At 58.2% G+C, this 25,822-nt stretch overlaps 1 protein-coding gene across 10 annotated transcripts in view; it reads left to right on the top strand.

Moving 5' to 3' along the window:
* Positions 1-25,822, top strand: part of kdm6ba (lysine (K)-specific demethylase 6B, a) — a 117,768-nt gene that overhangs the window by 89,628 nt on the left and 2,318 nt on the right. For 9 of the 10 annotated variants that reach the window (XM_069186679.1, XM_069186673.1, XM_069186675.1 and 6 more), the window contains 21 exons: positions 5,383-5,456; positions 8,389-8,526; positions 8,811-8,934; positions 9,584-9,679; positions 9,775-9,991; positions 10,090-10,164; positions 10,837-10,986; positions 11,259-11,429; positions 12,205-12,846; positions 13,171-16,076; positions 16,198-16,321; positions 17,590-17,695; positions 18,174-18,379; positions 18,919-18,992; positions 19,519-19,590; positions 20,291-20,439; positions 22,492-22,606; positions 23,411-23,598; positions 23,976-24,117; positions 24,685-24,811; positions 25,181-25,351. In XM_069186679.1, coding sequence (XP_069042780.1) covers positions 8,816-8,934; positions 9,584-9,679; positions 9,775-9,991; positions 10,090-10,164; positions 10,837-10,986; positions 11,259-11,429; positions 12,205-12,846; positions 13,171-16,076; positions 16,198-16,321; positions 17,590-17,695; positions 18,174-18,379; positions 18,919-18,992; positions 19,519-19,590; positions 20,291-20,439; positions 22,492-22,606; positions 23,411-23,598; positions 23,976-24,117; positions 24,685-24,811; positions 25,181-25,351 — 5,850 coding nt within the window. In that variant the 5' untranslated portion in view covers positions 5,383-5,456; positions 8,389-8,526; positions 8,811-8,815. The remainder of the gene's footprint in view (positions 1-5,382; positions 5,457-8,388; positions 8,527-8,810; positions 8,935-9,583; positions 9,680-9,774; positions 9,992-10,089; positions 10,165-10,836; positions 10,987-11,258; positions 11,430-12,204; positions 12,847-13,170; positions 16,077-16,197; positions 16,322-17,589; positions 17,696-18,173; positions 18,380-18,918; positions 18,993-19,518; positions 19,591-20,290; positions 20,440-22,491; positions 22,607-23,410; positions 23,599-23,975; positions 24,118-24,684; positions 24,812-25,180; positions 25,352-25,822) is intronic. The other variant, XM_069186682.1, reaches the window with a different exon arrangement.

Raw genomic sequence — 25,822 nt, 5'->3', positions numbered from 1 at the left:
GGTTTCCTTAGCCCTCCTCCGTTCCCCACTAGCTTGCTTTCATCCCTTGACTGGCTTTGGTCTGTCCCTGAAAGAGTGAAGAGAACCAGAGTGTTCCCGTCTCTGCTGGGCGCAGGGGATGTGGGTCAGGCTGTACGCAGCTTGCCGGCAAACACCAGCGTCGCCGCGGGGTCCGGAGCGCTGCTGAGCCTGGCGCCATGGTAACGCCGTTGCTGGGGGGGATGCTGAAGCTGGCTGCAGCCGCGCTAGGGGTTCTGGACTGTGGGTCTGGGGCGGCACCTCCTTCTTTTCTCCAAGGGGGGGCGCTTAATCGATGCAGAAGAGTTGGATTAACAGCTCGGCTGGGCGACCAAGAGCTCGGCTGCAAAAACTGTACACGAGCCCTCGACACCCAGCCGGCAGAGGTCTCGCCGGTGACCCCGAGCACGAGGAGGAGCAGTGCGCCGCGTGGCCCGGACCCTGCGCACAGGGCCTGACGCAGAAGGTCACGCAGTCGGACAGATGTTCAGGCGGTTGGGGCGTGCCAGGGCGGGGAGAATAGGGAGCTTGGGAAAAGCAGGGCCGACCGGATCTCCCCGGAGGAGGTCTGTGGGAGCTCACTGCTGGCCGGAGCCAGGCGCTGTCCTGAGCTGCTGGCAGGGGAAGCAACTCCCGCGGCATTGCCGCCTGCTCGCAGATGGTAGCCATGAGGCCGGGCCCGGAGCGCCAGTCGGCACCCACAGACCGGACCACCTGTCAGCCGGGCCCGCTGGCGCCCTCGCCTCAGCCCGGAGGTCTGACTCGGCCTCAGCAGGGATGCCGCCCAGTGCGGGAGAAGCCCCTGTCGCCTGCGGTCGTGTGAGGTTGTGAACGGGTGCCGTTCTGACTGTGCTCTCCGTCACGCTGGCCTGTACAGCCTGCGCTGTTTCAGGAATCTTGTGTTGTTGTTCGAGAGTGCTGCAGGCAGGCGGGTGGGCGTTACTGGGAAACGACTTCCCCTCTCCAGTCTGCTGTGAAACTCCCAGTTTGACAGGAATGTGATGACACAGTTGGTGTGTGGGCCTCCCTGGTTTCGCTGTTCCAGGTACCCTTCCTTTACTGCAAGAAACTCTTTTCTTACTCACCCTCTTTCTTTTGCTGTTTTATCTCTCCCACTCTGTCTTACTTTCTGTGTTTCCGTCTCTCTTCCTCTCTTGCTTTCTCTCTCGTTTCTTGGTCTCTGACCTTCTGACTCCTGCTGGTTCTGTTACTTTTTTGATGAGCTGGGCTGTGTGTCTTTACAGTGTCTGCAGATCTGATGGTGATGAGTGTGAATGTGAAGCTACAGATGACCTGGACTGAGTGTCTTTCCAGTCTCTACAGATCTGATGGTGATGAGTGTGAATGTGAAGATACAGATGAGCTGGACTGACTGTCTTACAGTCTCTACAATCTGATGGTGATGAGTGTGAATGTGAAGCTACAGATGAGCTGGACTGACTGTCTTACAGTCTCTACAGATCTGATGGTGATGAGTGTGAATGTGAAGATACAGATGAGCTGGACTGAGTGTCTTTACAGTGTCTACAGATCTGATGGTGATGAGTGTGAATGTGAAGATGCAGATGAGCTGGACTGAGTGTCTTTACTGTACAGATCTGAGGGAGATGAGTGTGAATGTGAAGATACAGATGAGCTGGACTGAGTGTCTTTACAGTCTCTACAGATCTGATGGTGATGAGTGTGAATGTGAAGATACAGATGAGCTGGACTGAGTGTCTTTACAGTCTCTACAGATCTGAGGGAGATGAGTGTGAATGTGACTAAAGTTGAGCTTGAAGTTAAAGGTGCTTGACAGATGTGGTGAAGGCAGCATCTGCTCTGGTTATGTATAATCTTAGCTGGCTTGCTCACTCAGGACGAATTGCTGATAGAATGAAAATGATGTGTGTCTGCAGGGATGAGATATTCCTAGGCTGGAGAGATTGGATTTCAGAAAGAAAGGAAGAAACATTGTTCCACAGGAAGAGAAACCCCCCCCCCCAGCCCCACACACACACACACCAACTGAGGCCCACTTCCTGTATCTCTCACATGCTCTTCCTGTCTGCTTGTAGCACAACCTTTATTTTTTTCCCCCACCAGACAGGGTCTGCGACACTAGCAGAAGCGTTAAGTATCTGTCGGGTTTGTGTGTGTTTTGGTTTAAGCAAAGCAACCTTATACCGTTTGCACGCAACCCTGGGGTTTCTATATCTGTGCTAAGTAGGTCATACTCTTGCAGTCTCTGAGTTGCCCGTAAACAGTCGAGGAAGCTCTCTCACATACAGTGTGTATGTCATAAACAGCTTCTTGTACAGGAATGCTGAAAAACTGTGTTCCACTGTACAAACCTCTCATCTGAGGTGCAGCACGTCTGATATAAGTAGAGCTGTTCAGAAATCCCTGAGCCCTGGTTAGAGCAGCAGGCACTAGCATAACTGTTCTCATCTCCATTTAGCACATGGATTAACTGTGCATTTCCTGCAGATCCTGCGAAGATGATACTGAGGACCTGCTGCTTGTTGGTCAGTTACTTATTTGAATTAATTATCGCCTTAATTAGTTTTCCTTTGATTGAAGACGCTTGTGAAACCCTGAAGGACTAAATGTTTAGTTGTTACACAAAGACTTCAACCTATACAATGAGATGAAAGAGATGGATCTTTGAAACGTTTGAAGGTGTTGCTCACAGATGCTGTGGTCTGCAGTAGTATTCTTGGAAAGACCTGGGTGTCGCAGGACGCCAGGCTGTGGGGTGTCATAGCTGGAGAGACCTGGGTGTCGCAGGACGCCAGGCTGTGGGGTGTCATAGCTGGAGAGACCTGGGTGTCGCAGGACGCCAGGCTGTGGGGTGTCATAGCTGGAGAGACCTGGGTGTCGCAGGACGCCAGGCTGTGGGGTGTCATAGCTGGAGAGACCTGGGTGTCGCAGGACGCCAGGCTGTGGGGTGTCATAGCTGGAGAGACCTGGGTGTCGCAGGACGCCAGGCTGTGGGGGGTTATAGCTGGAGAGACCTGGGTGTCGCAGGACGCCGGGCTGTGGGGGGTCATAGCTGGAGAGACCTGGGTGTCGCAGGACACCAGGCTGTGGGGAGGTAGAGAGTGTCATGAGGTGTCACTGCTTGGACAGATGGTGAACGCAGATCCGTTCCTGACCTGCAGTGAGAGAAGGACTAGGAGAGAGAAACCGCAGTCCGTGTCCTGGTGGTGATCTTTTGTGTGTGTGTATGTTTACGTGTGGATTGTGAACTCCATCCTGAAGACTGAAGCCTGACCCACTAGCAACAGGAGCCTGGAAACAATTTTGCATCTCAAAAAACTGCACATCTTTTCAAGAGATGCATCAAGTACATCTTCCACGGTCTCTTCCCGTTTGCTGGCTGTCACATTTCCCTTCAGCAATTCCTGAGCTGGGCCCATTACGTAAGCCTGCGAGCTGCAGTGCACCTGCTGTGTTTGTGTGTGTGAAAGGGGGATTGTCAGTGCTGTGCAGTCAGTGACTCTCTCTCTGCACTCGATGCACAGTGGGGCTCTTTCTCTCGCTCACGATCTCGCGCATGCAAACAGCGCAGCGGCCTATTTTTAGCAGAAGAGACTTGTTTCTCAGCTTCATTTTCATTTGGCCGGGATCCCAATCTTGGCTGGGCTGGGCTTGGTAGTCGAGACAGTTACAAATCGGGAAGCGTTTGTAACTGTGAGCTACACGACACAGCTTCTATATATAACCTGTGCCGTGACACAAGTGTGTGGATTAATCTGTGCTCGGGCACGGGTGATGTCAGGGAGTGTGTGATGGCTGATCGGGGAGCAATTCAGCAGTTCAGTGCCAAACGCTTCCGTGGTGGTTCAGACTCCTTCGCTGTGTACCTGCCCTGCCAGAATTACCAGACTTCACCAAACCGTGGTGGGGGGGATTTTTGCTAACGCACACCTGCTCTGGTAATTGGAAACTCTGGGTTTGGGGGGGATTTTGGCTAAAATAAAGGGGTTTTGGTTTCTGTCGTCAAGATGCAACGGGGGCGTTCTCTCGCTGACGCAACGGTTCTGGCAACCACAGAGTTCCCGCTTCTCCAAATTCTCCGTGAGCTGGCCCAAGCCCGAGAGCGCAGGTCCAATCCGGCCGGTGGTCGGTCCAGATCGGGGATGGTGGCGAGACGCCGGTCCTCTCTCTGGCCCGTGATGGGGCGAGCGTGTGCGATCAGAGAGAGGTTCTCTCTTTTGGTAACTCATGCTGTGGTTGTGGATTCCCCTGTTTTCGTGCCGGGCTGGCTGCTGTGAACTTCCTGTTTGTTTACCAAACCACGCTGAGTCACAGATAAAGAGTGACGCCGCTCGGCAAGAGAAATTCCCGAAACCGTCACCCCGGAACACCCACCACACCACCACCACCCCCTCCTCCTCCTCCTCTTCTTCCCCCCTCCCCCTCCTCCGCCCTCTCGCGCTGTGATCTCCGCCAGGCGTGAAAGGGTTAAATCTTTTCGGTAAAACCCGGCGCAGTGACGCCGCTGGAGCGTGTCAGCCCTGCGCCTCTCGGTGCGAGAGGGCTTTTCCTCTCCACGTCCGGCCCACCACGCCGCGGCAGCGAGCCGTGAGCTCCCCCTGCTCTTCCCCGCAGGTGCCACGGGCCAGACACGGCCCGGGGAGCTCGTGGCCCCGACGTCCGTGTTTGCAGGACGTGAGGAGCCCACTTGGTCCGGCTAGCGTGTCCCCCTGCTCGGTAGCCGCTTGATTTCCTGGGGCAGTGGGGTCAGAGAACGTGTTTCATGAGCCGTAGCTTCTCTGATGTTGTCTTCGCCCTGTTTGTAGACTTGTCTGTGCCCTGGTGTAGGCACACGGGCTGGGGAACTGGATGGGACTGGGCGTCTGCAGCTCGGGGTGGTAGCCCTCCAGGCAGCCCGTTGTTACTTTCTGTCCCGGCTGGGGGGGGGCTGTTCTAATCGGTGCTTTTGTGTGTTTTTAGTTTCGGTCTGTCTAAAGTTGAAATCTGTGTTTCTAGGGGTCCTGCGTTTGGATCCCAGCCCTAGGGCACCCGTCTGTGTGGGGGATCTGCACCCACGTTCCTCCTGGCGTTGTTTTCCCTCTGAGATCTCCGCTGTGTTGTCGTACCCGGGAGAAGTGCCAGCTGGGTTCGGTTGGCAATCCAGACTGTCCCTTCTCCCCCCCCGCTGTGGTGGGCCGACAGGCTCCTCCAGGGCGGGCCCTGTGCCCTGTAGTTCCAAGATGGGTGGTTTTGGGATGGATGATGGATGAGCCAGACGAACAGCGCTTGTATCCATACATCTCACAGGAACAGCAGAGGAGCGGTGCCCTGGGCCGAGGAGAGATCGTGGCGGTGATCGTGCAGAGGCCTCCTACCTGACCTTTGACCCTTCTTCTCTTCCAGACTCCGTGAAGCCTGAGAGACAGACGAACAGAGATGATTGGCTGGCGAAGCTGAATCGAGGCTTGCTTTGAGAGGTAGGAGCACTGCGCCTTCTAGCTGTTGCAGGCTTGTCCTCCAAGTGAAACCCAGGCGCTCTATCCAAAGCCATTCCCACTGTGTTCCAAACAGCGGGTTTTCTGCAGTGATGTCCGTTTGTGTCTGTGGCTTTCAAAGGCAGGGTTCTGATGTGGGGTGGATCTCCAGATTTGTGAGGTGTGGGGTGACACTGGCAGGCAGTTTGGGGTCACCGGTCAGTTTTGAGGTAGCCGGACTCGGGGGCAGGAGTCCTTTCCTCTGCAGCGTGCGCCACAAGTCCGCTCCGAAGAGCGGAGCGTCGGGTCCGTGCTCTTTCCTGCCCGAGCCGCAGGGCCTGCCCGGTGACGGTGGACGGTGGATCGGGAGGGGCTCTGCTCCGGTCGGGGGGCGGGGTCTGGTCGCACAGGGGGGCAGGAAGGGGTAAACGCTGTGCTGCCGGCGGATCTGGAGGAGGGGGGCTCACCCGGCTCAGGGCTGGCACTGGGCATCGCCACGCCAGTTGCACCTGCAGCAGACCAGCAGTAAACCATGCGTAGGTGGAGGAATCACAGCTGAGTGAAGCTGATGAGTCAATGAAGACGCTGCAGTGACGTGGGTCACTGATATTTAAGCCGTTGTTTTCTTCCGTTAAAATTCACTTTTTCCCCGTGCTGGCAGGCACACCGAGGCTGGGCTGTCCCCGCCGAGAAGATCCACCACCGAGGCAGGCGCTACAGTACCGCAGCAATGCAATTCGACTAAACTCCATTCAAATCAACAGCCCAAGTGACATAGTTTTGACTTTAATCTGATTTTGCTCTTGGTGCCGGATAAATAAACACCGTACTTGGCCTCATTTGCACTAGTGATGCGCGGGTTGACTCACACCCGCCGGTCGGGCGGGCTCGGGTTAAAAAAAAAAGATTTAGATCGGGTCGGGCATCACTAATTAGCACAGACTGCTCCCGTGATTAGTAATTGACATTCATGAGCCAGCTGCTCAGTGCATAAAGGTCACAGGCAAGAGGTTCACCAAGTGCATTTGGGTGCTAGTAGCTAATTGATCCCTTGATCTCATCCTGCTTTCTTCTTAAAAGAAGCTAGGTTACTGGCTTTAACAACACGGCTGGGTGACTTGTTCCAAACCCCCACAACTTTTGGTGTAAAGATGCGCCTCCGATTCTTGTTTTTAAAGGCACTTCCCTGTAGTTCCCACTCGTGCCCTCTGGTTCCTGTCTCACTGTTGACTCTGAAGAAGTTCATTTCATTTTCCACATGTGGATCAGGGGGCCCTCATAGTCTCCTGCGTTCAAGACTAGAGAGTGTGGGACATGGCTGTGAGGCCAGGAATGTGCCCACTGGCTCTTCTCTGGGCCAGGTCTGGAGCAGCAGTATACGAATGAGTGAGTGTTTGAGTGGGCAGTCGGGGTAAATTAACCTAATGCGAATCTGCTGATGGAAATTGACCATCAAATGCGAAATAATGGCAGGTAGCAAGACTGCCTGCTTTAATGAAATCAGTGTCGATTAAGGAAAGGTTTATATACCAGGGCTATAGTGCCCCATTAGACAAAATATTGCACTACTATAGTCTAGCACACTGAAAGCCAGGTGCCAAAAAGACAGATGCAGTATAAATAAAAGCCATCCGCCAATGGAATAGGATACATCCTCTTAAAAAAAATCAGAAAGTTTGTTTCCTATGTCTAAAACAGCAGCACCTTACAGTGAAAGACTAGCAAGCAACAACATGATCTTTTTCACTAAATTCAGACATCAAGTCAAGATCTGCAACCTGGATTTGTTTAATCCAAGGGATGTCACATTCCGGACTCTTTCCCACGTCACCAATACTGTACGGGCACTGTAGGTACTTTATCCAGTCAGATTGCTCTCACAGCGGGGAAGCTGCATCCTAACAGGGTGTTGTTCCTGCACGGGGCGCTCGGTGCTGACGGAATGGCGTCTCCGCTGTGAAGGGGCTGGGAAGGAAGTGGGATGATCCGGGAGCGCGGCAGATGGAGCAGAGGAGGGGCAGAGCCGCTCCGACACGTCTCTCGGCTGGCGTGGGCCGGAGCCGCGCGATCGTGCGCTGCCCACCCCCTGAATCTCCGAGCAGGACCTCCAAAATAGCAGGAGTTCCTTAAAATAGCCGCCGGCTCTCTATTTTCAGAGCAGGGCTGACGGGGCTGGGCGCGCAGCTCGAGTGTGACAGAGAGAAGGAGCGGGGGTGGCTGTCACAGCACGGCCTGTTCTCTTCAGCCGTGCTGATCTCTCTCTGTGCACGCGGGGTTTAATTTTAGACTCGCGGGGTTTTTTTTTGGAGTTGCTCTTCTCCTCGAGATCCTGCTTGCGCCTCCCGTCATCTGCTGCTGAGATAATTAGGACGAGCGCGAGCGCGCGGTGGCACGGCGGGGTCTGGGTTGATGGGATACGGATAAACTAGCTGGTGCCCAAGCCTGACCTCCAGTCCCCCCCCCCCCAAAACACACACACACACACCCATAAAAAAACATGGATACCGGATACCCCGACGGTCAAGTTCCAGTTCGTACGTTTCAAAGCCACTCCTGCTTCGTGTTTTCGTCGTTATAAGCAGCCGGGCGATTCTGGAGTTGTGCGAAGCCTGTGCAGTTTCGGAGCAGTTGTTAAACATTACAACGTATACAGCCTCAGCTTGTTAATGATTACATGTTTTTGTAGTGGTTTCAGCCTTGACTTTTAAAGTCCGAGGTGAAAAGGACTTGTTGTGTGGCTCGGGCAGAACAGGAAGATGGGCCTGTTTCGGACTGCTGTCTGCCTGGATGTCTCACTCCCTGCCTCGCTCTGAGTCTCCTCCCTGTCGCCCTGCGCTCCTGATCCTCTGGGTTCTCCTCCTCCTCCCCGCGTGGTCCGGTCCCGGCCTGGCCGTGCCCTCCTCACTCTCCCCCTCTCGTCCTCTCGTCCTCTCAGAGCGGGAAGTCGAGAAGCGCGCGGCGAGAGACAGGCAGAAGGAAGGACAGACAGAGGTGCTACTTTTCTCACTCAGGACTGCCACAGCGGTGCTCACACAGTGCTGCAGTGGAGGGCTTCACAGACGCAGCTAGTGAGGTGAGTGGACACGCCGGACTCTCTGGACAAACCAAGAATGATTAATAATCATTCCTGACGCTCCCCTCAAAGCGCTTTACAGCTAACAGGGACTCCCTGGATGATGCGACAGCAGCCATAGTGCACCAGTACTCTCTCCACACACCAGCTCTCAGTGGGGAGGAGAACAGAGTGATGAAGCCAGTTCAGAGAGGGGGGTTATTAGGAGGCCATGACTGGTAAAGGCCTGGGGGAAATGTGGGCAGGACACCAGGGTTACCTGTGCTCTCCTCCCTGTCCCCCAGGCTGGATGCATCACACAGCGGACCAGTTCGGAGGGCGCAGCACACGGGACTCCTTTCCTCTGGACGGCCTGAGCCGGGGACCATGGGCACCCGTGGGCGGCCGGCCATGGGCACCTCCAACCAGGTGAGCAGTGAGCAGGGGGCAGGTGAGCAGGGGACAGCAGGCAGATGAGCAGTGAGCAGTGAGCAGGGGGTGGGTGAGCAGTGAGCAGGGGGCAGCAGGCAGGTGAGCAGTGAGCAGGGGGCAGCAGGCAGGTGAGCAGTGAGCAGTGAGCAGCAGGCAGGTGAGCAGTGAGCAGGGGGCAGCAGGCAGGTGAGCAGTGAGCAATGAGCAGTGAGCTGCAGGCAGGTGAGCAGTGAGCAGGGGGCAGCAGGCAGGTGAGCAGTGAGCAGTGAGCAGGGGGCGGGTGAGCAGTGAGCAGGGGGCAGCAGGCAGGTGAGCAGTGAGCAGCAGGCAGGTGAGCAGTGAGCAGGGGGCAGCAGGCAGGTGAGCAGTGAGCAGGGGGCGGGTGAGCAGTGAGCAGGGGGCAGCAGGCGGGTGAGCAGTGAGCAGGGGGCAGCAGGCGGGTGAGCAGTGAGCAGGGGGCAGTGGGCAGTGGGCTGGGGTCCAAGGACTCCAGGCCCAGGCGGGTAGGCACAGTAGAGGGTCGGGACAGCTTGAAGGAAAGAAGACTGGCAGGCCGGTGGAGAGGCAGGGAGAAGGTGGGGTGACTGTGACCCTGTATGCGAAGGCCTGCTGACGTCACGGGCCCTCTCCTCCGTTCTCTCCCCAGGTGCTCCTCCAGCGTGGGCCCATCCCAGCTCCTCCCGCACCCGCCCCCAGGTCACATGATGGGGCTCAACCACCCCAGCAAGTTCTTCTCCAGCGGGTGAGTGCTGCCACGCGTCCCATCAGCCTCCCGGCATGCGCCCCCCCCCAGCTCTGAGCCCTACCTAATCCCGCGTTCCGCTTCCCTCTGCGCAGCCCGGCCGCCCGCGGTGAGAAGCTGGCCATCCTGCAGCGGCTGGTCCAGGCCCTGTCCAGGGACCAGCGCCAGCCGCAGCTCTGGGAGCAGCTGGGCCAGCTGTACGAGTCGGAGCAGGAGCTGGAGGAGGCGGCGCACTGCTACCAGAGCGCCGCGCGCCACAGCGGCTACGGCGGCTTCGGCCACCTGGCCACGCGGGCCAGCCAGCTGCTGAGGGTAAGGGCGGAGGGCAGTGTGTCCGCGCCGTGCCGGCCGCCGGGAAGAGCACGGGGCAAACAGCAATGTCTCTCCTCTCTCTCTCTCGCCCCTTGCAGTACGGGAGCCCCCACCAGCAGCACCGTCCTCGCAACCTGCCCCCTCTGAGCGAAGTGTGGAGCCTGGTGCAGCAGGTACAGACTCCAGATCTCGGGTGGTGCGCTGTGTCTGTGTGTCTGTGTGTCTGTGTGTCTGTGTGTCTGTGTGTCTGTGTGTCTGTGTGTCTGTGTGTCTGTGTGTCTGTGTGTCTGTGTGTCTGTGTGTGTGTGTGTGTGTGTCTGTGTGTGTGTGTGTCTGTGTGTGTGTGTCTGTGTGTGTGTCTGTGTCTCTCTATGTCTCTCACGTGACTGCTGCTGCTCATGCTGTTGTTATCTGGGCAGCACCGGAGCAAATTCCAATCGGCTTCCATGACTAGGCAATAAAGTATTGAACTGAACTGCCCACAAACACTGCTTGACCTCTACAGGCGTGCTGGACTGGGGCTCTCCAGCAGCCCTGAGCCAGATGTTATTGCATTCGGGGGGGAGGGTTTGATCCGTTCAGTCTGTTTTTCACGTGCCCGCGCGCGATGAAATGCTTATATGGAGGAGTTGCGGCTCGGGTAACCGCCCAGATTTGAACTCGGATCGCCGGATCCGGAGTCCAGAGCGCTCGCCGCGACGGCACGGGACCGGTTCCCGTCACGGGACGCAGACGGAGACGCACGGACCAGGCGCCGCGCTCTGTGGTGACTGCAGGGCGGGCAGGAGAGGGCACTGGTCCCAGAGACGTTCCCAAAACACCCTGTCCTTGTTCTCGCCCGGCAGTCGAGGAACTACCCCGGGAAGCGGCCGGCGCCCCACGGGGACCACTCCGTGATCCAGCACACCCCGCCTCTGCACCACCTGGGCACCCCGTCGCCTGCTGACGACACCCCCAGCCCCATCAAGAGGAAGAGGAGCTCCAGCTCCGAGCAGGTCAGTCCAGCAGCTGGGACCTCCAGCCTCATACCTCGGATCTTTCGCTGTGTTTCCTCCTCCTCCTCCTTCTCCTCCTCCTCCCCCCCCGTCCTCGTCCTGTCTGTTTCCAGATGGAGCTCTGCCCTCTGCCCTCTGCCCTCTGCCCTCTGCTTCCTGCACTGCTCTCTCGCCCTCACCTGGCTCAGTCTGCCTGAAGTTGCTGACTGCTGTGTGCTGTGTCTAACCTTTAAAGAGTAAAAGAAAATTCTCCCTCCCTCCCCCTCTTCCAGGTCCCTCATGCAGGTCTGCAACGGCTGCCCATGCCTGGGCTCCCCCTGCACGCCCCCCTGCCCCCCGCCCCCCACTACCAGCCCCCCAAGCCCGGCTTCTGGAACCCCTTGCACAAGGGGGGGTCTCCCTGGCCGCCCCCAGACAGGAAGACCAGTCCCCCAGACTTCCAGGTGAGTCAGCAGGAAGGCTGCTGGGCCGCCAGCGATAGTGAGATACCGGCTGATCGTAGCTCAACGCAGGGCCCCACGGCCTGCATGTGAAAAGACCTCGAACCCGGGTGTCGGGTGCCCACGTGGGCACTGAGGGAGCTGGCAGTAAGGGAATGACTGGTCCCAGTGCTCAGTGAATCAGAAACTGATTTTCGTTCCATTATATGATGATGATTAATAATGATAAAAAACTTTATATAGTGCCTTTAAAGGTGGCTTCTCAAAGCACGTTACAGAATGACAGTAAAAAAAGAAACGCATGATATGCACAATAAGAGTACACAATGAGAGGTGATAGTAGATGGCGGTACTGAATACAGTATGAGCTGAGGGGTAAAGAACGGAACCAGGTTTGGGGCGTAACAGGAGAAGGCCCTGTCACCCACAGAGTGTAGACGGGCCTGGGGGACAGATAGGGGCCCAGAATTAGTAGAGCGACGGTTGTAAGGTGGGGAGTAGGGTGATAGTAGCTCAGACAGGTGCTGAGGTCCCCAGCCATGCAGAGCCTTATAGGTGAGCATGAGGATTTTGAAGTCAATATGAAACTTGACGGGAAGCCAGTGCAAGGACTCCAGGATAGGAGTAATGTGATCACTGGCGCTAGACCTGGTTGCTGAACTTTGGACGTACTGGAGCCTGTTCCGTGTGGATTTAGAAACCCCAGTTAGATTGGAGGAAGAGCCGTGCGTGGTGCATGACGGTGTTACGACATGTCCGCATTTCCTTCTCTCAACAGCAGGAGGCGCCCAAGCCCGTCCAGGGGGCATACCCTTACAAGCACCTCCCTCCGCCCAGCACTGCCCCGTACCCCCTCTCCCCCACCAGCCCCTTGCCCCCCGTCTCGGCTCCTGGCTACGGCCTGGGCCGCGGTCCGCCCCCCGGCAAGGCCCTGCCCTCGTCCCAGACCGGGCCCAACGGGGGGGGGCCCTGCCTGAGCCACCCGCCTCCTTTCAGCCAGACTCAGGGCGACGCCAGCAGCAAGCACCCAGCCTCCTCCCAGCACAGCCGGGGCCTGCGGGACCCCCGCAACCAGGAGCCCAGGGCCCCCCCGAGGCACGAGGGAGCGGGCGGCAGCAGCGGGCAGCAGGGTCCACCGCGGGTCCACCGGCCCGGCCTCTCACCAGCAAACATCACCGGCGTGCCTTACAGCCCCCACTACCCTCGCCTGCTGCCACAGCAACCGCCGCCCCAGCAACCGCTGCAGGAGAAGCGGCAGGACGCCCATAGCAACACCAGCGGCGGCAACCGGCCCCATCACGGCAACAGTGTTGCTGGAATACCTCACCGGGGCCTGGACCACACCCACTCCTCCTCCTCTTCCTCCTCCGCCAACGAGGGCTGGAGACCGCAGGGCAGACATGGCAACAGCAAATGCCTGGTAAGAACGATCGTTTTGAGGTGGTGCAGTGCCCACTAAAGATGCCGTACCTCTGCCACGTCTCTCATACGAAACCCATCTGAAATGCTGTCGGCTTTGGCCAAGTGACAACTTGCAATCGCATTGGTGCTGTTTGCACAGCCCCCTTGTCTTTTTAATAGGTTTCCCAGCTCTGGAAGTTTACGTTGGGGGGGGAGAACTGGGAGCTGAAATCCCAGCCGGATGACAGCAGCTCTCTTTCAGTCTGTAGTTGTATTTTCAGCGAGCCGCCTGTGACCCACGAGGGGAGTCGTAACGGCGGGGTGTCTCTCTGTTCCCCTGCAGGAGTCGGGGCAGTACCAAGGTCACGGCCTGGAATCTCAGGGTCCGCAGCGGACGTCAGAGGGCCGGGGTCCCCCCCTGGCCGGTCCAGCGCTGCACCAGCAGCACCTCAGCCCCCATCAGGCGCCGCCCCGCGCCCCGGTGATCACCTCCGGCTCCCGTCCTGCCGCGGAGCCCCACCGGGCCGGGCTGTACGGCGGCGGCGGCGGCGGCGCGGGCGCCCGCCCGGCTGTGGCCCCGCCCCCCGGGGCGCTGAGGGCGGCGGGCGGCGGCTGGGCCGAGCCCGGCCCGGCCCAGTCCGCCCCCGCCGGCGCGGGGCTGAAAGGAGGAGGGGAGCGCGGGCCCCTGTACGAGCCGGAGCCCCGCCCCCCCCCGCCGCCGCCCTTCTTCGGCCCCGGCAGCCACCCGGGGCCCCCGGAGCCCCGCTTCAAGAAGAGCGCCCAGAGCATCGAGGAAGCGCTGGACAAGCTGGACGCCGAGCTGGAGGGCCACGTGCTGGCCGAGGACCGGCGCAGGGAGCTGGAGGAGGAGGGGAAGAAGCAGCAGCAGCAGCAGGAGGTGGAGGAGCAGCGGGAGGGAGAGGAGCAGGGGGGCCGGAGAAGGGCCCCGGAGGAGAACGCCATCGAGAGCCTGGAGCGGCTCCTCTCGGGGGAGATGGGCCCCCCGGAGGGGGACAGGCAGCAGCAGCAGCCGGGGCCGGCGCTGCCCATCGCTCACCCGCCGCCGGTGCCCTCCTACCCCTGGCTGAGCGGGGGCAGCGGCTCCGGGGCCAGCGCCCCCAGCGGCGGCTCGCCCGTCTCCGAGAGGCCGCGGGGCGCGGAGTTCTCCCAGGAGAGGCCGAGGTGGGGCAGCAGTGTGGACTCTGAACATACCTCAGGGATCGCCTCCCCTCCTGCCCTGCCCCCCTACTGCCCCCCGGCCGACAAGGTGCCCGGCTTACTGATGCAACAGCCCGTCCTAGCCAAAGACGCCGCGAGGGAGCGGGAGAGGAAGGCCAGGGGAGACGCCGGCTCTTTCATGGCGCCGGCGCCCGCGGCCCCGCCGGCCCCGCCCCCGCTGGAGCGGGAGAAGCTCTTCCCGGCCTTTCCCCAGGAGGCTCCGGCCCAGAGCGGCCCCGCGCCAGCTCCGAAGTACCCCAGCAGCGACTCGGACAGCCAGGGGGGGGACCCCCAGTTCGAGGAGGAGCCGCTGTCCACCATCCTGCCGGACGGCCTGGCCAACATCATGAAGATGCTGGACGAGTCCATCAAGAAGGAGGAGGAGCTGTACCAGGGCGCCGAGGCCACCAGGGGGCCCTACTCCCCCGCCGCTCCTCTGCGGGGCTGCCTGGGCGCCCCCAGACTCCTCCCGGCCCCCAAGCCCCTCGAGCGCAGCCCCCCCGCGCTGAGGGCGGGCGCGGGCGAGGACTTCGGGGCCGGGGCCGGCGCCGGCGGCGGGAGCCGCCACACCAGCCCCCCCGTGCTGAGCCGGCAGGGCTCCCTGGCGTCCTCCTGCAGCCGCGCGTCCTCGGTGTGCGAGGAGGAAGAGGAGGAGCAGCAGCCGCCGCCACCGCCGCCGCGGGGCGGGACCGGCGGGGGGGCCGGCACCTCGGACTACCGCCACAGCGACCTGGCCAAGCTGTACGGCTTCCCGGAGCTCGCCAGGCCCAGCCCCGGGTCGTCGGCCCAGGAGGAGGAGGAGGAGGACACGGAGGAGGAAGAGGAGGAGGAGGAGCAGTCTCCCTCGCCTCCCAGGCTGCCCCACTTGCAGCAGACTGGCGTGAGCAGCATGTTCAAGCCCCTGGCCTCCATGCTGGAGAGCCAGAAGTACGCCTACCGGGGCGGCCCCTTCGGGAGACCCCCGCCCAATCCCCACGGCGGCGTGAAGTACTCTTCCTCGCTCTCGCTCTCGCTCGGCCCCGAGCTCTCCCGGCAGACCGCCGCCGCCCCTCCGCTACCTACCTCAGCCGGCCCGGCCGCAGCGCCGCCGGGAGAGCCCCAGGCGCCGGAGGAGGGGGCGCCGGAGAGGCGGGGCCCGCGGCCGGACGAGGGGGCGGAGGAGCGGAAGGGCCCCCTGGCCGGCGGCCCGGCGAGAGCCGAGATCCCCCCGTTCGGGATGGACCTGAAGCTGACCACCATCTCCGAGGCCTCGCTGGCCGAGCTGGGCCGCAGCTGCGAGGTGCTGCTGACGCGGCAGCCCATCCCGGCGGGGGGCGCCTGCCGCGTGAAGACGGACAAGGACCGGAAGACGGACCGGGAGCGGGAGCGGGAGAAGAGACAGAGGAGGAAGCAGGAGGAGGGCGGCGGCCATCAGAGGCGGAAGGACAGGAAGGACAGGAAGAAGAAGCACCGCAAGCGGGACGACTTGTCTTCCTCCTCCTCCTCCTCCTCCTCCTCCGCCGCCGCCTCCCCCTCGTCCTCCGCGCACTCGCCCTCCGGCTCGGGCTCCGGCCGGAGGCACGGCAGGGACGGCAAGCCGCACAAGGACAAGAAGAGCCGGCAGGTCCTGGGCAACCTGGACCTGCAGGGCAAGGAGGTGAGAGGACGGGAGAAGATGAAGGAGGAGCAGGGGGGCTCCCCGCGCTCGGACGCCAAGAGGGCCGGGGAGCCCGGCAAGAGGAGGAAGGAGGACGGCGGCGGGTCGGCCGTGGGAGCCGCCGCCGCCGCCGCCGCGGGGGGCACGTCCCCGGGCAGCGCCAAGGCCGGCGCGGGCACCGCCGCGGGGACGGGGACGGGCGCGCTGGGGGCGGCCGACTTCCTGAAGCTCAAGGCGCTGTCGGACGGCCCCCCCAAGGAGCTGAAGATCCGCCTGATCAAGGTGGAGGGGGGCGACCGCGAGACCTTCATCGCCTCCGAGGTGGAGGAGAAGAGGATCCCCCTGTCCGAGGTCACCATCCAGAACAGCGCCGCCGAGGTCGTCCGCGCCTGCAAGTGAGTGTGCGGCCCGGGGGCGGGGTCAGGGGTGGGGGCGGGGTCAGGGGCGGGGCCAGAGGCGCTGAGGAGAGGTCTGGGAGACGGGCTAACGGGCATTTCTGGTTCGCTCCTCCCACAGGAACGCTCGCGTGAAGGGAAAGTTTAAGGAATCCTACCTGCTGCCCGCGTTTTCCGTGAAGCCGTCCATAGGAACTGACCTCATTCCCCGGGAGAAACTCAACCCCCCCACGCCCAGCATTTACGTAAGTACCTGCAGTCATCCATAAGTTAGTTCATGTGCGGGACAGACGTGCCGTCGATGGCAAGGATGGGGAATTCAGGGGGAGTGTGAGAGCAGAGGGACAGCAGTGGCTCTAGCAGTGTCTACAGTACAGTCAGGTGTGACAGTGTGTGTGTGTGCTGGTGAATTCAGAGTGAGTGTGAGAGGAGAGGGACAGCAGTGGCTCTAGCAGTGTCGACAGTACAGTCAGGTGTGACAGTGTGTGTGTGTGCTGGTGAATTCAGGGGGAGTGTGAGAGGAGAGGGACAGCAGTGGCTCTAGCAGTGTCTACAGTCCAGTCAGGTGTGACTGTGTGTGTGCTGGTGAATTCAGGGTGAGTGTGAGAAGAGAGGGACAGCAGTGGCTCTAGCAGTGTCTACAGTACAGTCAGGTGTGACAGTGTGTGTGTGCTGGTGAATTCAGGGTGAGTGTGAGAGGAGAGGGACAGCAGTGGCTCTAGCAGTGTCTACAGTACAGTCAGGTGTGACAGTGTGTGTGTGCTGGTGAATTCAGGGGGAGTGTGAGAGGAGAGGGACAGCAGTGGCTCTAGCAGTGTCTACAGTACAATCAGGTGTGACAGTGTGTGTGTGCTGGTGAATTCAGGGGGAGTGTGAGAGGAGAGGGACAGCTATTGCTTGAACGTCTACAATTTCAAGTTCAAAGCACACCAGTTTCTTTTTCCTGAAGCTGTACTGCCCTCTCCTGGTCATCTCCAGAACGACCCCTAGAACAGACCTTAGACACCAGTGATGGAGTTGCAGATGAGCTGGGCTGAGTTTCTTCCAGTGTTGTCCAGATCAGATGATGTCAGGAGAGTCCATTGGTGTTAGTTCTCACTGTATGATGTAGAATGTTCATGGACTTTGTTCTTTATTTCATTCAGTACTGTAAAATGCTCAAATGCTCTGCCTATGGAATATGTTTGGGGAAAATAAGTCCAGGGGGCGTAGATCCTCAGAGCTGTAGGCAGAGCCAGGTTGGGCTTGAGGAACTTGAGGAACAATCCCAGCACACCTCACTCCTGCAGAACGCTGGTGGACTCAGTGGAACAGACAGTTCTGACAAGTGCAGTGGGACTGGGATTTCAGAGCTGTGTGGATGCACAAGCACACCTCTTGGTCCCTGTCAAGCACAGGGTTTTTTTTGGTGGGGGGGGTCCTAATGTTTTGGCCACTGGGTCTGTTGTGTCAACCCTTGCCACGCTTCTCGCAGAGCAGGTCTGATCCCCCTGTCCCGTGCTCCTCGTTGCAGCTGGAGAGCAAGCGGGACGCCTTCTCTCCGGTTCTGCTGCAGTTCTGCACCGACCCCAAGAACCCCATCACTGTGATCCGCGGCCTGGCGGGCTCCCTGCGACTCAGTGAGTACCCCCCGCCCTCGCAGCGTCAACGTCACTGGGACACCGCGCCTGAGGGGGCAGAGGCGCTCGGGAGTGCGTGAGAGAGCCCCGTGTGGCGGGCTGGCCTGGCCAGGCACCGCAATAGCAGCTGACCGGCCACCAGAGGGCGCCAGAACGCCCAGTTAATCCTGCACATGGACTCGGTTCATTACTGGATTATTGGTGAAGGGGGGAAAATGTACATTCCTGCGGGGCTTAAGCTGATGGACTGGAGACTTTAAAAAGGACGGTGGCTTTGGTTTTGGGATTTGTGTTAACAGTAACAGGAAGGAGAAGGCCTGCAATAAAGCCCCCAGCGCCCATTTTGATGTCCATCGGGAGTTTTCATGTGCGGATTCCTGGGGTTGCCCCAGCTGAGGTCGGGGTACTTTAATCGGCTCAGACGGGAGTCCCTCCGTTTCCTCTTTTCCTCACTGTGGGCCTTCCTCCCTATCCGCAGACCTGGGCCTGTTCTCCACCAAGTCCCTGGTGGAGGCCAACGGCGATCACTCAGTGGAGGTCAGGACGCAGGTGCAGCAGCCCTCCGACGAGAACTGGGACCCCAGTGGCTCCACGCAGACCTGGCCCTGCGAGAGCAGCCGGTCGCACACCACCATCGCCAAGTACGCCCAGTACCAGGCGTCCTCCTTCCAGGAGAGCCTACAGGTGAGAGCCGCTCCATACCATCATCTCCCAGTACTCCCAGTACACCCAGTACCAGGCGTCCTCCTTCGGGAAGGGCCTGCAGGTGAGAGCCGCTCCATACTATCATCTCCCAGTACTCCCAGTATGCCCAGTACCAGGCGTCCTCCTTCCAGGAGAGCCTGCAGGTGAGAGCCGCTCCATCATCTCCCAGTACTCCCAGTACGCCCAGTACCAGGTGTCCTCCTTCCAGGAGAGCCTGCATGTGAGGCCCACTCGTACACCACCATCACCCAGTACTCCTGGTACTCCCAGTATGCCCAGTACCCCAGAAGAATATGCAGATAAGAGCCGGGCCTCATGTCTCTTCCAGGTGGAACCTGGCACAGAGGTTCGAGAGAAATTTGGAGGAGTGGCTCGTAGTTTTTAAGGCGTGTATTTATTAAATCAGTCTATTCAAGCCAAACTTCACCAGAATGTAATACATTTACCAGTAAGGAAGTGCGGTTTTGGGAGCAAGCTGGCTCACCTCATCCTGACCTGTGTGTGCTTTGTGTTTCTAGGAGGAGAAAGGCAGTGAAGAGGAGGATGAGGATGATGAGGAGCCTGTCAGTGCCCCAGAGCCCACATCCAACAGGTACACCTCCAATTCCTGAGGACTTTACTAAGTGCTGTATTACTGTATGAACCACTCTCTCAGTGTGGTGTTTTAAGCTACTGGAGTGTCCAGGCAGTGTGTCTGTATTAACCCCTCTCACTCAGTGCAGTGTTAATGGACTGTAGTGTCCAGTGTGTCTGTATTAACCCCTCTCTCCCAGTGCAGTGTTAATGGACTGTAGTGTCCAGTGTGTCTGTATTAACCCCTCTCTCTCAGTGCAGTGTTAATGGACTGTAGTGTCCAGTGTGTCTGTATTAACTCCTCTCTCTCAGGGCAGTGTTAATGGACTGTAGTGTCCAGTGTGTCTGTATTAACCCCTCTCTCTCAGTGCAGTGTTAATGGATTGTAGTGTCCAGTGTGTCTGTATTAACTCCTCTCTCTCAGGGCAGTGTTAATGGACTGTAGTGTCCAGTGTATCTGTTTTAACCCCTCTCTCTCTCAGTGCAGTGTTAATGGACTGTAGTGTCCAGTGTGTCTGTATTAACCCCCCTCTCTGTAACCACAGTAACTCGGATCAGAAGCCCGTGGGCAAGATAATAAAGTTTGGCACGAACATCGACCTCTCTGACGCGAAAAGGTGAGTGCAGACTTTGTGAAAGACAGCCCAGCCTTGTACAGGTATTGTTTTCTAACAAGAGACAGGGGGAACTCTCACTTGCTGAGGAGCTGAAGAAGGACAGTCATGAACTGGCAGGTCCCTGTTGTCCAGCAGCTGGGAGCGAATGTTACAGCTTTAAATCTGGATCCGGCAGATTTCTGCAGGAGATCCCCTGTCTGCCGGCCTCATCCGGCCTTCGCTATAAAACGCCCTGCTCAGTTTACCAGACCTTTCATTCACTCCTCACCTGGCTGTTCAGAATTAGGGGAAGTGCAAGTGTTCTGTTTTTTTTTTTCCTCCCGCTGTGGGGTGAGGTAACTTCTGGAAAGCCGAAGGCTCTGCGCTCAGAGAGCCTTTCCTAACGGGGGAAGTGCATCTCTTCCCGTCTTCTAGAACTTTCTCTCCCGCTGGCCGCGGTGGGACGTTGTCGCCATCTGCTGGCCAGCGCTGTGTATTGCAGCTTCATGTGAAGTGGCACAACGCCAGGAAGAGGCATCTTTTTTCTGCTTCTCTGTGCAGACAAACTAACCCAGCGCTAGTGTACTCTGCTGGCTGCTGGGTGGTGGTGAACGCAGTATTTAGAAGGAAACACAGGCCACTCATCCTGTGCTGTGCTGTCGTACCTGTGCCCTCGCCCCCCGTGTCCTCCTCTGCTGACTGCGATGCTCGCTCTGCGCAGGTGGAAACCGCAGCTGCAGGAGCTGCTGAAGCTGCCGGCTTTCATGCGCGTCTCGTCCAGCGGGAACATGCTGAGCCACGTGGGACACACCATCCTGGGCATGAACACCGTGCAGCTCTACATGAAGGTGCCCGGCAGCCGCACGCCAGGTACACCACGCCGCACGCACTGCACCACACCACATGACGCCACATCGGTTCACACCAGATCAAACCACACCACATGACGCCACATCGGTTCACACCGGATCGAACCACATCACATGACGCCACATCGGTTCACACCAGATCAAACCACACCACATGACGCCACATCGGTTCACGCCAGATCAAGCCACACCACATGACGCCACATCGGTTCACGCCAGATCAAGCCACACCACATGACGCCACATCGGTTCACGCCAGATCAAGCCACACCACATGACGCCACATCGGTTCACGCCAGATCAAGCCACACCACATGACGCCACATCGGTTCACGCCAGATCAAGCCACACCACATGACGCCACATCGGTTCACGCCAGATCAAGCCACACCACATGACGCCACATCGGTTCACGCCGGATCAAACCACACCACATGACGCCACATCGGTTCACGCCAGATCAAACCACACCACATGACGCCACATCGGTTCACGCCAGATCAAACCACACCACATGACGCCACATCGGTTCACGCCAGATCAAACCACACCACATGACACCACATCGGTTCACCCCAGCTCAAACCACACCACATGACGCCACATCGGTTCACGCCGGATCGAACCACACCACATGACGCCACATCGGTTCACGCCAGATCGAACCACACCACATGACGCCACATCGGTTCACGCCAGATCAAGCCACACCACATGACGCCACATCGCTTCACGCCAGATCAAGCCACACCACATGACGCCACATCGGTTCACGCCAGATCAAACCACACCACATGACGCCACATCGGTTCACGCCAGATCAAACCACACCACATGACGCCACATCGGTTCACCCCAGATCAAACCACACCACATGACGCCACATCGGTTCACACCAGCTCAAACCACACCACATGACGCCACATCGGTTCACACCAGATCGAACCACACCACATGACGCCACATCGGTTCACACCAGATCGAACCACACCACATGACGCCACATCGGTTCACACCAGATTGAACCACACCACATGACGCCACATCGGTTCACACCAGATCGAGCCACACCACATGACGCCACATCGGTTCACACCAGATCGAGCCACACCACATGACGCCACATCGGTTCACACCAGATCGAGCCACACCACATGACGCCACATCGGTTCACGCCGGATCGAGCCACACCACATGACGCCACATCGGTTCACGCCGGATCGAACCACACCACATGACGCCACATCGGTTCACGCCGGATCGAACCACACCACATGACGCCACACCGGTTCACGCTGGATCGAACCACACCACATGACGCCACATCGGTTCACGCCGGATCGAACCACACCACATGACGCCACACCACATCATGCTACACAAGATCTGCTCCAGAATTCATGCGTTTCCCCTCTTCGCCTGGTGGGTTACACGCAGGCGGTTCTGAAGGAGGGTTCACACCTGACAGACCAGGACCTTCACATCTCAATGGGGCGCAGAGCCTCATGTCAGGGTCTTATAAACTAGGGGTTCCCCACACCGGCTGGTTTCCACCGCAGCTGAGCTCTCAACCCAAGCTGGATGACTCGCACGTTTATTTCCTCCTGAAAGGCTGGAGTTTTTGATTCAAGAAACAGAAGAAACACAGTGGTTAACAGGCAACCTCCTGCATATGTAGGAAGTAAAAAAGGGCGAAAGAACCCAAACGAAACCTGTTCGTTGATCAGTTGATGGCTCCGGTGTTTAAGTGTGCGCTGAGCCCCGAGACTGGGAACCCCTCTGTGTGCCCACATATACTTGTATCTATTAAACGATTAGCCTAATTATCTTCTTCATTGCACATTTTGAAGCTCTTTTACTATTGATATATCAAAACCTCCATGAAATGTACAGTTGCCTATAAACATCTTGGAGCCTGGTGGGCACTGACCCTGGGATGCAGTTCATCAGAGTAAGCGAGACCCCCGTGAAGGTGGCCCGGGCGGCGTGCCGCGCCTGGGCACGCACGAGGACGTAGCTCCTGACCGTCTGACCGCCTCGCTGTCCTCCGCAGGTCACCAGGAGAACAACAACTTCTGCTCGGTGAACATCAACATCGGCCCGGGCGACTGTGAGTGGTTTGCGGTGCACGAAAGCTACTGGGAGGCCATCAGCGACTTCTGCGAGAAGTGAGTCCTCCAGCCGGCCACCCCGCCCCCGCGCCCGGGAGGTCACAAAACCCGACCGGGCGCTCGGTCCAGACACCTGCCACCCTCTGTGTAAAGACGTGTGTCCTGCGTCCTAGTTTCACTCTCGATGCTGAGGGTGGGCACTAGCATAGCTTTGTCAGTGGCCTGTCTGGATTTTAAAATCTTCAAGTCAAGTCCACCTCATTGTCTCCTCACTTTCTTTGCACCAGGAGGAATCGACGTCTTTTATCCCAACCTGCCAACTTGAGCACTCAATTAGCCCAATTATCTTCCTAGTTGCTCATTTTTTAAGCTCTTATACTATTAAAACATCTTAAACCCTCCATGAATGGTACAGTTGCCTGTAAACACCTCGTATCCTGGTGGGCACTGATCCAGGTATGCAGTTAATTAGGTTAAACAAGGCACCAGGCCCTCATGTAACTGGGTTTAAGACAGACCTGCTTCAGACCTCTCGGCATGGGATGTCCCTTCAGGCCTGTTAAAACACATTGTCATGCATTTTTGCATTGGTTCCAGAGCAGCAGGGTCCAGAACTTCCCATAATCGCTTCACAATATTGTCATTTAGGCCTTGCAGGTACACTGTGCAATTTAAACTCCCTTCATTTCAATTCAGAGACTGGCACATGTGCAGAAATCTTTTCCATAGCACCTCCTTCTAGATCAGGCCCTCCAGTCCTGCCTGTGGGCTCAGCCTGTGGCAGTGGTAGTGCTGAGTAACAGCCAAGCAGCCCTGTGGTCCATCCGATGGGACTGACTCCTGTCTCCCTCCTACCCTCAGGCACGGGGTGGACTACTTGACGGGTTCGTGGTGGCCGGTCTTAGAGGACCTGTACCAGGCCAACATCCCGGTGTACAGGTTCATCCAGCGGCCCGGTGACCTGGTGTGGATCAACGCTGGGACGGTGCACTGGGTGCAGGCGGTGGGCTGGTGCAACAACATCGCTTGGAACGTGGGACCGCTCAATGGTGAGTCTGCCTTTGTGTTTTCACTCACTACAGAGCCTGTGATTCCTCAATCCTCTGCGCTGAGCAGGGAACCAGCTTCTCACCACAGGGCCTGTGATTCCTCAATCCTCTGCGCTGAGCAGGGAACCAGTTTCTGTTTCCAGTGACAGAGTCCCATTTCTCCCAGCGTGTTACTTAATGTTGCTGCAACTAAGCACTCTGTACTGCTCTGCTTCCGAGTTAATAATGGTCTGATTTTTATTTGTAATATACAAATTTACACCAATAAGCGCTATCTACCAAACTTCAGAACAGGGCGTGGAGAAGGACAACAGTTCAGGAGGGTTCTCTGGTGAAGTCTCTTGTTGCTCACTGCAGTTGTGCCCCTGTCCTTCCAGCCTATCAGTACCAGCTGGCCCTGGAGCGCTACGAGTGGAACGAGGTCAAGAAAGTCAAGTCCATCGTCCCCATGATCCACGTGTCCTGGAACATCGCGCGCACTGTCAAGGTGACTGACCCGGACATCTACAAGATGATCAAGTAAGTAAGGGTGGCTGTCAGGGGTGTTTTGAAACAGAGACAAGGTGCTGTCAGGGGAGTGGGGACAGAGAGAGACTGGGAGCAGTCAGGGGAGTGAGGACAGAGAGAGACTGGGGGCTGTCAGGGGAGTGGGGACAGAGAGAGACAGGGAGCAGTCAGGCGAGTGGGGACAGAGAGAGACTGGGGGCTGTCAGGGGAGTGGGGACAGAGAGAGACAGCGGGCTGTCAGGGGAGTGGGGACAGAGAGAGACAGCGGGCTGTCAGGGGAGTGGGGACAGAGAGAGACAGCGGGCTGTCAGGGGAGTGGGGACAGAGAGAGACAGGGGGCTGTCAGGGGAGTGGGGACAGACAGAGACAGGGGGCTGTCAGGGGAGTGGGGACAGAGAGAGACAGGGAGCAGTCAGGCGAGTGGGGACAGAGAGAGACTGGGGGCTGTCAGGGGAGTGGGGACAGAGAGAAAGAGACAGGAGGACAGCTGGAAAGTGATTGGAGCAAGAGAGTGCTGGGCAGGGCAGGTGAAAATCGGAAAGCCATGTAAAACATCTGTGTGCCCCCTCCTCTCTCCAGGCACTGCCTGTTGCAATCAATGAAGCACTCCCAGATCCTGCGGGACCAGCTGGTAGTGACCGGGAAGAAGATCTCGTATCAGAGCCGCGTGAAGGACGAGCCAGCCTACTACTGCAACGAGTGTGATGTGAGTGTCTCAGACTCCCAGTGTGAACACCCATACACACGCGCGCACACCCATACACGCGCGCGCACAACCCCTCCGCTCCCTCCGCTCTTCTCCAGGCGCTGCGCTGATCTCTTCCCTGTGGCTCCTATTCCATGTGCGCCAGATCCCCCCCCTCGGTTTCACACACAGCCAGCGGGCCCGTGCTGCTGCCCAGGGAGCAGAGCTGTGCCGAGTTCGAAGTACATCCTGTTGCTGCGGCGCGGGGGCTGTCGGAGGTCAGCCTGGGCGGGCGCAGACACGGACGCCGAGCTCGAGAGCTCGGGGCTTCCTGACAAACACGGCAGGCCGGCGGCTGACCTCTCTCTCTCTCTCCCCCCCCCGGGCCAGGTGGAGGTGTACAACATCCTGTTTGTGACCAGCGAGAACGGCAGCCGGAAGACCTACGTCGTGCACTGCGAGGACTGCGCCCGCCAGCGCAGCACCAACCTCAACAACGTGGTGGTCCTGGAGCAGTACAAGATGGAGGAGCTGATGAGCGTCTACGACAGCTTCACTCTGGTGAGGCCCTGCGGGGGACATCCGCCTCGAACCCCGGGATAGTTTGGCCTGCAACACCTCCCGGTTCGGTCCCGGGGCCTGGGGACGGTGTGGCAGACAAGCACCGGAGCTCTTTGACAATGACCTGGATTTTAAAGAAGCAGATTCAAGTGACAGGACAGAGATACAAACAATTGTACAATTCACCGTACAATTCATCTTAAAGCGTCATGGTTGGCGTTCGTGATATAATAATTTAATAAACTGATCAATTTAGAAGTTTTTAAAATTCTGCTGGATATGAGGGTTCATTAACTGACCCATCTGAGATTACAGTTGATTTTGGTACAGCCATGTAGGAGATTTAATGATTTGTCCTAAGATACTAAACATTACATTTACAACTTTGGCGATCTGTACAGAAAAAAATACTCCTCACAAATGAAAACCATAAAGCCCTTTGTACTGTATAATAATCACGCCATAGTTACA

This window comes from Lepisosteus oculatus, chromosome 3 (assembly GCF_040954835.1).
Source record: "Lepisosteus oculatus isolate fLepOcu1 chromosome 3, fLepOcu1.hap2, whole genome shotgun sequence".
NCBI classification, from domain to species: Eukaryota; Metazoa; Chordata; class Actinopteri; order Semionotiformes; family Lepisosteidae; genus Lepisosteus; species Lepisosteus oculatus.
Note: the sequence above shows the minus strand (reverse complement) of the source record. Positions and strands in the feature narration are given on the sequence as shown.